Genomic DNA, 10,934 nt, shown 5'->3' on the forward strand with positions numbered 1-10,934 from the left:
GTAAATATAAAAAGAAATGGCCCAAAATCACTGTTAAATTATGATAATCCTACTACTTGAAAAATTCATAAACTCTAAATGAATTATTTCGGCATTTTCTTTTTAATCTTATAAATCTAAATCTATAATAAAATACCATCACAAATATCCTATCATAGTGATAAAATTATTATTATAATTGTTTATCAAATAGTAGGTATGGACATGAAAATTTTGGTACCTTTTTCTTATAATTATACTAGATAATCTTATAATTGTGTAGGTATATAACTTAAAACTCATTACACAAGGGCATTTTTGGGTATTCATTTAAAAATTTGACCAATTCAATATTATTTTAAGATTTAGATACTAAAACTATCAAATTAAGGGAAGTAGGTGTAATTTTTCAAATTTTAGGGGAGTTCAGTAAAATTGTTAGAAACCTTAAGGGAGGTTTCTGAAATTATCCGTTAAAACTAAGCAAACATAACCCCACCTAGTCGACATCTAGCAAAAAAACAAGCTGCTCATGTATATTACAAGACTAGAATAGTTGGGGAAAAATTAGCCACTGATTTTGGGTGGCTAGCATATATGTCCCAGCAAAGTGGCATATATATTAACTTCAGGACATATTAATTTGATTCATAATGTCCTTATTTTACATATACATAAGAAGCACTTTGTGTTTCTACGGTGCAGCTATTTTCAAGTGCCACTTTGCTTCCATGTGTTGTACTTTTGAGTGCTGAAACCTTTGCTAGAGCTGTTGTACCTGAGGTGGAGCTTCAAGTGCACTGCATATTTTCTGGATTGTGTTTTGTGCTCCTGCCACTTATGGGCCCCGACTTTTAAGAAATTCAGAGAGATATATATATATCCTACGTATAATATTCCTTTATATTATATACATATATATATTTTTTTTCGTTTGTAAAAAAAACCATTGTGTATGCTGAAGGCATTTTGTATATACATATATATATGTATATTTAGAGATATATCTAAGATAAAAAATATATATATATATATATATGTATATTTAGAGATATATAAAATAGAGATATATAAAATAGAGATATATCTAAGATAAAAAATTTAATCACATGTTTCTGTAAATCGTTTATTATTGTAATCCTTTATTATTTTTTATATGTAAAGAGATAAAACAATCCACTCACTTCAACGAAAATTTAGGTAAGTGCATAGGTTCCTTGTCATCTAAAAACATACGTGTCATTGTTTACAATTTTTTACGTATTATTTAGCTCAACTATTGAACGAAAATTTATGTAGACACACAGGTTCCTTATCATTATCATCATTTCAAAAACATACGTGTCATGTATCATTCAGCTCTTGCTTACAATTCATGCTTAGCTTTTGTTAATTGTCGGCCATTTACCTTTGCTGTTTACCAAATTCTTCTGGACAGTATCTGTTTTCTGCATCATTGCATGGCACCGCTTGGTTATATTTGTAATTTCCCATTTCTTTCATTGACTTGTAAGATACAAACAGTCTTCATGCAAAATCGACTGCATACTTCAGCTTTGACTTCCATGTAAACCTTGTTCTCGGTTCTTTTGAATACAACAATTCCCACGCAAGGTATTCTCTGAACTTCCGTCTCTCTGGTTTCTTTGTTTATCAGAAATTCTACGGTTACTGCTTTAATATCTTTTATTCAGCTCTCCAACAAATTTGCTGCACTGCTGTCTGCCTTAGCTACCAATGGAGGTATTGTTTTGCTAGATTTATTAACAGGTCTGTTAGTCCATAGTTTATGTCGGTCGTTTTTGCTGTTGTTGCTATCAGTATTTTCTGCTTATCACGCTTAACAAGCTCCTACTTTATTCACTGTGTAATTATATTATAAAAAATCTCTTCCATTATAATACGGACAACATGAGTTCCTCTAAGTTACATCCACCTAACAATGCTCTGAATGTCCGTGAGAAAAAAATCTGAGAAGAATAGAAAAAAGAGAGAAAGATTTGCTGCTCTGTCGGTAGAAGAAAAAGAAGCTCATCGAAAGAAAAATAGAGATGCGTATCACAGAAGAAAGTTAAGCAAACTCTTGTCCAAGCCACTTGCTGAACAATCTCAGCAGATTTCCAGACCATCAGATACTCCAGGCTCTGGTTTACTAGCTATTTCTAACAACTGTGCTGATGGTAGCTATTTCCACCGATGCAATAACCTGTTGCCACGGACGAAGATATTAATGTCAGAATTAAGTGAACATGGTCGATGTGTCACATGTATGTTTCGCAAGCTTCGTTCACCCTTTCTTTTTTTTTTGTTGTCTGCATGTTGAGTTTCTGTTTACCCTCTATTGCAGCTCCAAATCTTCATGGAAATGCATCTGCTCAGAAAATTGATGCGTATGTCACCAAAATTGCCTCTCCTAATCCTCAGCTCTCTGCATGTAACAGTCAATCTGGTGGATCAAAATTAAAGAACAGTGTGTCTCACTTTTCCACTTATGAACAAGGTCTTCATCCCTGTTACTTTTATAGAAGTATTACTACCATTATCATAACTGTTGCTTCAAAATACCATTGTATTGTTCTAACATTCTTCAATTGCAGGTAGTTCTTCAGGCACGAACCACAAGCATGTCTGCTCACATCATACTACTCCATACACTTCAGGTGGACCACTACTTTACCTAACTTTGTATTAAATATTGCCAGATTTTATTGGCCATAGAAATGTATTTTTGAACATATAACTGGCCACCAGGTTCTTCATACTTATTCATTTATTCTTTATGTTAAACTTACAGCTAACTCATTTGTCTGTATGAGCTGCTACAACTTCTCTCCAGAGAGTATTGAACAAGTTCCAGGTATTTGATGCTTCAGTACCGTCATATATTTTGTTTCTTCTTAAATTACATTCAGTTTGTTTACTGTAAGTGACACGATGGGTTCCTCTTTATAGAACTGTCATCACTTGTTACACGATATCAGGCTACTCGACAGTTACTAGGATCTACTGCTAACAAAAATGGAGGTTTAGGTTGTCCTCTGTCACCAAGTTTCATTATTGTAATACTTGCTACACCATCAGTCTACTTCTCACCGTTGCCAAAATCTTCTGAATAAATGTACAGCCAACACAAAATCAGTGCTGGAAAAAACTCAGACCGTTAATAAGACAACTAAGAGACCAAAAGGTATTTTGAATATAGTTTATTGTACATGTAGAGTTCTGTTCCAAACCTCTACTCTTCTGTTCAATAGTTACAATTACATTGAATGTATTGTAGGGAGAACAAATCCAGATGGGATTGGAGCATTGAAATTCATTAACGATGAACCAGACATGTTGCCTTCAAAGCCACATTGCAGTTACTGTGAGGCAAAAAAGTTCCATTCTGAAACACCAAATTTTTGTTGTTCTAATGGTGAAGTGGTTCTCCAGCAAAACAAACTTCCGGATATTTTGATAGAACTATATACTGGTCGGTCTGATGAAGCCGCTTCTTTTAGAACATATGTCAGGACATACAACAACATGTTTGGCTTCACCTCTTTTGGAGTGCATTATGATAAATCCCTCTGCAAAAGAACTAATGGCATTTACACATTCAAAGTCCAAGGACAAACTTATCACTTCATCAAAGATCTGATTCCATCTGGAGGTTCTGGCGTCTATCTGCAGCTATATTTCCATGACACAGACCATGAGTTAGAAAACAGACTAGCTATATCACAGAAGCTGACAGAGAGTATAGTAAAAAAAATTATGCATATGATGGAATCCAATCCTTACGCTTCTTTTCTTCGAAGCTTAAAACATGTTCCAGATCTTGACTCATACCAGATAGTACTTAAATCCCATTCAGAAAATGATCAGAGGGTCTTCAACCAACCAACTGCATCTCAAATTGCAGCTTTATGGGTGGAGGGTCAGGAATTTAAAGAAGGATACACGAGACATATTCAAATCTATACAAAAGAGGGTAAAGACCACCTGTTACAATACTATTATGGATGCTATGATCCATTGCAGTATCCACTGTTATTCCCGCTTGGAGAAACTGGATGGCATCCTGGTATAAGAAGGATAACTATGGAAAATCCAAAGAAGAGAAAGAGATGCAACAAAAAAGCTAGCTGCACTACTCCTTTTCCTAATTACAGATCTGCACAAGAGCTACTAGATGCTGAGGAGCAAGGTATGCATAGAATCATAATCTAGAATTATATTCTCCAGTATGTACTTATAAATATTATGATGCTTACATTGAACAATTGTATTGCAGGTTGTAACGATCTGGAAAACAATAAGGAGTTTGTATCAATGCGTGAGTATTATTCATATAAATTGCAGATGCGAGAAAAATATACTCCAAGTGTACTTAATACTGGCAGACTGCTACAACAATATGTGATTGATATGTATATAAAGATAGAAACCCAGAGACTTGATTACTACAAGAATCGACAAGAATTAATAAGAAGAGAGCAGCTTCAAGGTATAATGGACAGTGTAGTAGCAGGGCATTGCCAGGGATCAAGGGTAGGGCAGCGAGTAATCCTCCCAGCTTCATTTATAGGTGGTCCACGTGATATGAGGAGAAGATATGTTGACGCCATGGCTCTTGTACAAAAATTCGGCAAACCAGATCTGTTCATTACAATGACCTGCAACCCTTCATGGCCTGAGATCAAACAACATATGCTTCCTACTGATGAGGCTCATAACAGACCAGACTTATTAGCTCGGATTTTTCACGCTAAACTTGATCTTCTCAAAGAAGAACTCTTCAGAAAAGAAATCTTTGGACCAGTAGCTGCCTATACCTATGTAGTTGAGTTTCAAAAACGTGGTCTGCCCCATGGTCATTTTCTCATAATCTTGAAAGCAGGGTCCAAGCTCTACTCCACAGAATCTTATGATAACATTGTGAGTGCAGAAATTCCTGATAAGATGCCCAATCGACATTTATTTAATATGGTCCGAAAGCATATGATCCATGGTCCTTGCGGAAAACAAAATCCAGATAATGTTTGTATGCAAGGAAGTCAGAAGAAGAAGTGCAAAAATAATTACCCAAAGCCATTTGCTGATACAACCTTCCATGGAGAGAATACATATCCCACTTATCGCAGAAGGAAAGATGGAAAGAAAATAATAGTTCGCGGACATGAGTTGGATAATAGATGGGTAGTTCCATACAATGGATATTTGTTAGCAAAATTTGACTGTCATATAAATGTAGAAATTTGCTCCACAGTGAAAGCCGTGAAGTATATATACAAGTATATATATAAGGGGCATGACAGAATACGTTTTAGAGTAAATTCAGATGCTTCTGATCGACCAGATTCTAACATCCAACCATCTGCAATTGATGAAATAAGGGAATTCCAGTCGGCTAGATGGGTATGTGCAGTAGAGGCAACTTGGAGAATCTTCAGATTCCAGCTAAGTGAAATCCATCCTTCTGTCATTCACCTCCAGCTCCACTTAGAAAATTGCCAAGCAATGAATTTCACACCCGATCAGGACCTTCGAGATGTGGTGAGGAATAGGCATGCAAAAAGAACCATGTTAACAGAATTCTTCTATATGAATTCAGTGGACAAACTGGCTCAGCATCTTAAGTGCACGTACAAAGAATTCCCAGAACACTTCGTTTGGTACCCTGGCAAGAAGAAATGGGAACCCAGAAAACAAAAGCATTCTATTGGTAGAATTGTCGCAGCAAGCATAGGAGAAGGAGAACGTTACTTTCTTAGATTACTCCTAACACATGTTAGAGCTCCAACATCATTCGATGACCTCAAGACAATCAATGGAAAATATATCAGTACATTCCGTGATGCAGCTATCCTTAGAGGCTATTTTGAATCAGATACGTCGCAGGAGCAATGTCTTGAAGAAGCTAGCTCGTACCAGATGCCATACATACTGAGAAGGCTATTTGCAACTCTCCTGGTACACTTTCCTCCATCAGATAGTAGATACCTTTGGAAAAAATTTGAATATTCTTTATCAGAAGATTTCATAAGAATGTCAGAATTTACACCTGATCAAATACGATACAAAGTACTTGAACAGATAAATAATTTTTTGCAATCAATGGGAAAAGACATCAACTCATATGCTCTGGTTCCACATGCTCTAAACTTTAATCATATGAACAAGAACACAAGAGACACAACAGCAGAAACAACAATCACTGTCCAAGAATCTGATCTCCAAGCAATTTATCAACTAAACTGTGACCAAAAAATTGCTTTTGATATAATTATCGATGCAGTGTTCAAAATAAAGAAGGGTTGTTTTTTTATTGATGGCCCAGGCGGAACAGGCAAAACATTTCTCTATCGAGCACTCTTAGCTGAAGTGAGATCAAAAGGATTCATAGCACTTGCTACAGCATCATGTGGAGTAGCAGCTTCAATATTACCTGGTGGAAGAACATCTCACTCAAGATTCAACATACCATTAGATACAACCAAAAATACCAACTGCAGAATCAGCAAACAAAGTTCATCAGCACAACTTCTAAAATCAGCCAGCCTTATAATTTGGGATGAAGCTCCAATGATGAATAAAATCTCAATAGAAGCTGTTGATAGATTACTCCAAGATTTAATGGACTGCAATGACTTATTTGGATCAAAGGTAATTGTCTTTGGAGGAGATTTTCGTCAGGTATTACCGGTTGTTACTAAAGGCACAAAAGTGGATTTTATTGATGCTTCCATAGTAAATTTATATATATGGCCACAACTTCATAAACTTCACCTGACAGAGAATATGAGAGCAAGACATGATCCTGAGTTCATTGAATATCTACTCCGTATTGGAAATGGAACAGAGCCTGTTATCAATAACAACTCTATCCAAATACATACTGCATTGCTGATAAGATACACAAATGACGAAGATTCCATCACAGAGCTCAGTAAGGCTGTATTCCCGGATTTAATGGCATTCTTCCATGATGATTTTTCAGCCGTGAACCGTGCTATACTTACAACAAAGAACGAATTTGTTGATGACATCAACCAGAAAATCATACATCAATTACCTGGACAGGTCCAAGAATACATCAGTAGGGACAAATGCATTGACGATTCTGAACAGACAATCATGGAGGATTTCGTGAATGCCTTAACACCCAATGGATTTCCTCCTCACAGGCTGCTCCTCAAACCACATTGTCCAATTATGTTGCTCAGAAACATTGATCCCCCCCAAGGATTGTGCAATGGAACAAGGCTCATCTGCAAATCTTTAAACTCTAACATTATACATGCAGTAATAAGTTGTGGAGAGTTCACTGGGAAAGAGGTCTTTCTCCATCGAATATGCTTCAGAATTGAGACCAATCCAGACTCTCCAGTATCTTTTGAACGCATCCAGTTTCCTGTTCGACCCTGTTTCGCAATGACTATTAACAAAGCTCAAGGCCAGACGTTGGATTTTGTGGGAATATACTTACGTGAACCAGTTTTCTCACATGGACAGCTATATGTGGCAATGTCCAGAGCAAAAAATAAAAACTCAATTAAAATGCTCATCAAACCACCTATATTTGATCCTGAACAAGACTCAATAACAAATAATGTAGTGTATAAAGAGGTCCTCGATTTAGCACATGAATGATTTGCTCACTCACACACGTGCCACTCTATTATATTATCTGTATTCTGTTTCTATATTTTTTTTCACAAAATCATCCACCAATTATTCTTTCAAGTTACAGGAAGACAGAAAAGTCATAGCATTTGCTGAAATTATTCCTGGACTTCGAGATTGGACAACAATAGTTCAGGTTCTTGACAAACAGAAGCCGCTCCTATCAAAAGCAGGAAATCGCTATCAGAAGCTTACACTCATTGATGGGCAGGTAAATACACTACAAAACTTCCTGAATTCTTACTACACCTCAAAATACATCTCACATGTGAATGGAACCAAACCTTTTGTACAGGGCACCACAGTGGAGGCTATGATATACAAATCAGACATAGAATTCTTTCGCAACCACTTTCGCCTGTATATGCGTTACATGCTGTCCAATGCAAGAGTTGAATATACTCCACTGGAATATCGTGTACGTGAAAATCAATGTACTTGGTATATTGACAACTCCACTGTTGTCCAGGCAATGGATGAACCAAATCCCCCAGAAATTCCTCCTGTTTTCAGATTCACTCCTTTCAGAAGATTCTACCAACACATTGATGATACGTCAGACATAGGTAATATGCAAAACTCAGATATATAACTATCTCATATTTGAAAAACTGCTAATTAATTTCTCCTTGATGAATGCAAAGAACAGATATACTTGGCATTATCGCAGAGGTCCATCAACGATTTCACAAAGGCACTACCCCAACTAGAGAGATTGTAATCATAGACAAAAGGTAATCATTATTGTAAAGAGAGTAATCAGTCTATATAGATTGTGCCACCAAATTCAATAGATAGATATAAAAAAACTAATTTTAGACATCTAATCAAATACATTGCAGCTTCATGCCAGTCATCCTAACTCTCTGGGGTGATCACGAGACAGATGAAGGCCAAGCAATTGCCAACATGATTCAATCAATGCCACTCATTGTTGGCCTTCGACTGAGAGTTTCATCATACCACAGTAAGTATAGCTCAAAATATCACAAATCCACCATTCATATACTTCACCACATCTTAGAATATTAATATCATCTTCAATTACATAAAACTGCAGCTCTAAATCTCTCAACAAAGTTTGGCTCAAGTGTTTTGGTGAACCCCCCAATACAACAAGGTTCAATGTTGAGGCAATGGTAGGCGCTTGCTTCAATTAAACTGTCCTCCGATATGTTATAACAGAGTATTTGCAATATTCTTATAACTAACAATTGATATCTGCTCACAAGGGCTATGGAAAACAAAACACAGATCAATGACCTCATAACACAAAGAGCATACCTAAACCGAACCAGCCTACTACCACAACCTACAGAAGATGAGCTCTGCACTATCAAAGAGTTCCTGAATTTACCAATGGTGAGCTTCTGGAACTTTCAGAAATCTAACTTCTTGGATCATTCACTTATCTACCAAATTAGGCAACTTAGAGTCTTATTTCTTCTCAGAAAAAAGCTTATTGGATTCAAGGAAGCCCACGATTCCTTGACAAAAGCCAACGGCTATGGTATAATGCATGCTCAAACTGTCACAAATCCTTCAGAGCTAAACCTCAATGGAAGATTATTTGCACTTCCTGCAACAAGAATGTTAACATTCTTCCAAGGTAACCATCACAACAGCAACTTCACAAACTACTTCAATAAACATTGTTTCACTAATTACCAACAACAATTACAGGAGTAGGTTAACCATAGAGCTGGCTGATTACTCTGGAAACCTCACACTTGATTTGTATGACAATGATGCACAGCAACTACTGCCCTTCACACTGCCACAGATTCAAGAACTCGAAGGCAAGGTCAGTATACATTCATATGCAAAACTTACCAACCTCCAATTAAACATAAACTCATATACATTGTATAGACTAATACTCAAACACAAATATTGCAGCATCAGCTTGATTACACAGCTATTGAACAGGCTATTGAGAGTAGTATCCTCACCTGCTTCGTGAAAAAAATGACTAGAAATCGTGGACCTGCCGACACAGAAAAATACGCAGCTATCATAGTGCACAAAGCAAATGCTGCAGAACTAATATCAAGCACTTCTAGAAATTCAGCTTCAACTTCCACTCCTTCTACAAATCCACTTACAGCTCCAGAATCATCGAACTTGACCACCAATTCAACAATTCTCAATGCAACTGCTCAAAGTTACAGGGGAGCAACAAATTTGGACAGCAATTTGTTCACAACACTCAAAATCACAGAAACTCCAACTAAGAAACAACGCACTGACCCGACTGACATGGAGCTGTAGATATAGTATATGCATCTATGCTTTTGACCAACCTTTTGAACATCTGATGAACTGCCATCTCCATCAGTGTACATAGGCTATCGTTTGTGGGTTGCTAAAAGGTCTACACCAAGGCATTAGTCTACCCTACTCCAAACTATCTGCATCAAAGCTTTTGACCAACCTTTTGAACATCTGATGAACTGCCATCTCCATCAATGTACATAGGCTATCGTTTGTGCCTTGCTAAAAGGTCTACGCCAGGGAATTAGTCTACCCTACTCTAAACCACAGCTCCAATTATGTTTTTGAACATTTTGTATAGCATCATCAGATATGTAGCTGTGCTTTTGAAGTGCTGAAAATGAAATCAGATGTCTAACTATGATTTTGAAATACCATGTAATTGATGAATACTATTTCACGTTACTGTTAAAAAATGGTCAGCTCATTTCTCGAAATAATTAACCTGTGATTATAGACTTATAACCAGTAACTAGATACGAACCTCATATACTTTCATTATATCTAAACTCCAATTCAATAACACAATCACAACATCTAATATGGTAAATTTATTACACAAACACTTACATTATATCAAAGTACCAAAACAAAATACACAGATCCAAATCCTTCAACATAGTGCAAGCCACAAACTAATGGCCCCAACATCTTCACATAATAATTAGTACATATGAAACACAAAAAAAGCCCAGAAAACCACTAAATCATAGCACTCTCAGCAGCTTTCTTCTGTTCTTCGACCTCAACTTGCATGCGGTGAGCAATTATCTGAAGAAAAGGAAATTCTCCAATATCTCCCAAAACTTCATCCAACACGGCAATCCTCTCAGATCTTCGATAAAAACTCTTAAACAAGTCATATATCTCATTCCGCAGCAAAATATTATTTGCCAAGGCCCTGTTAGAACTATTCAAACAGGTGGTATCTCCATTATGGCCAGGCAAAGACCCCACCACACCAGCTAATGACAATCGATTGAACATGACTTCAACATCAGGATGCAAAT

The 10,934-nt window shown here is 36.6% G+C and overlaps 2 protein-coding genes across 4 annotated transcripts; both read left to right on the forward strand.

Annotated features, from left to right (window-relative positions):
• The first annotated feature begins 1,454 nt into the window (after window positions 1-1,454).
• On the forward strand, window positions 1,455-7,819 carry LOC113692825 (uncharacterized). 3 transcript variants are annotated; one of them, XM_072053209.1, is made up of 11 exons: window positions 1,455-1,593; window positions 1,674-2,246; window positions 2,327-2,479; window positions 2,577-2,639; window positions 2,774-2,836; window positions 2,932-3,009; window positions 3,104-3,166; window positions 3,260-4,171; window positions 4,259-5,937; window positions 6,305-6,630; window positions 7,718-7,819. In XM_072053209.1, the coding sequence occupies exons 2-10, from the start codon at window positions 1,931-1,933 to the stop codon at window positions 6,341-6,343; spliced, it is 3,366 nt and encodes a 1,121-aa protein (XP_071909310.1). In that variant the 5' UTR covers window positions 1,455-1,593; window positions 1,674-1,930; the 3' UTR covers window positions 6,344-6,630; window positions 7,718-7,819. The 3 variants fall into 3 exon arrangements, with proteins under 3 accessions (XP_071909310.1, XP_071909311.1, XP_071909312.1); XM_072053211.1 differs by lacking the exon at window positions 1,455-1,593 and having other exon boundaries at window positions 2,107-2,246; window positions 2,421-2,479; XM_072053210.1 differs by lacking the exons at window positions 2,932-3,009; window positions 3,104-3,166.
• On the forward strand, window positions 1,587-10,296 carry LOC113692826 (replication protein A 70 kDa DNA-binding subunit D-like). Its single transcript, XM_072053212.1, has 10 exons — window positions 1,587-1,722; window positions 7,712-7,861; window positions 7,946-8,216; window positions 8,300-8,384; window positions 8,493-8,617; window positions 8,711-8,789; window positions 8,883-9,012; window positions 9,102-9,259; window positions 9,334-9,454; window positions 9,550-10,296. The coding sequence occupies exons 1-10, from the start codon at window positions 1,717-1,719 to the stop codon at window positions 9,919-9,921; spliced, it is 1,497 nt and encodes a 498-aa protein (XP_071909313.1). The 5' UTR covers window positions 1,587-1,716; the 3' UTR covers window positions 9,922-10,296.
• The last annotated feature ends 638 nt before the right edge of the window (window positions 10,297-10,934 follow it).

The sequence above is a fragment of the Coffea arabica genome, chromosome 6c, assembly GCF_036785885.1.
Source record: "Coffea arabica cultivar ET-39 chromosome 6c, Coffea Arabica ET-39 HiFi, whole genome shotgun sequence".
In the NCBI taxonomy this organism is placed as follows: Eukaryota; Viridiplantae; Streptophyta; class Magnoliopsida; order Gentianales; family Rubiaceae; genus Coffea; species Coffea arabica.

What these genes read in the sequence shown, in the direction of transcription:
- LOC113692826 (XM_072053212.1), top strand. An exon ending in TTACACTCATTGATGGGCAG is followed by an intron (nt 7,862 to 7,945) that starts GTAAATACACTA and finishes CCTTTTGTACAG; the next exon opens with GGCACCACAGTGGAGGCTAT. An exon ending in GAGAGTTTCATCATACCACA is followed by an intron (nt 8,618 to 8,710) that starts GTAAGTATAGCT and finishes ATAAAACTGCAG; the next exon opens with CTCTAAATCTCTCAACAAAG.
- LOC113692825 (XM_072053209.1), top strand. Translation starts at nt 1,931, where the DNA reads ATGTCCGTGAGAAAAAAATCTGAGAAGAATAGAAAAAAGAGAGAAAGA. An exon ending in ACATGGTCGATGTGTCACAT is followed by an intron (nt 2,247 to 2,326) that starts GTATGTTTCGCA and finishes CCTCTATTGCAG; the next exon opens with CTCCAAATCTTCATGGAAAT. An exon ending in TACTACTCCATACACTTCAG is followed by an intron (nt 2,640 to 2,773) that starts GTGGACCACTAC and finishes TTAAACTTACAG; the next exon opens with CTAACTCATTTGTCTGTATG.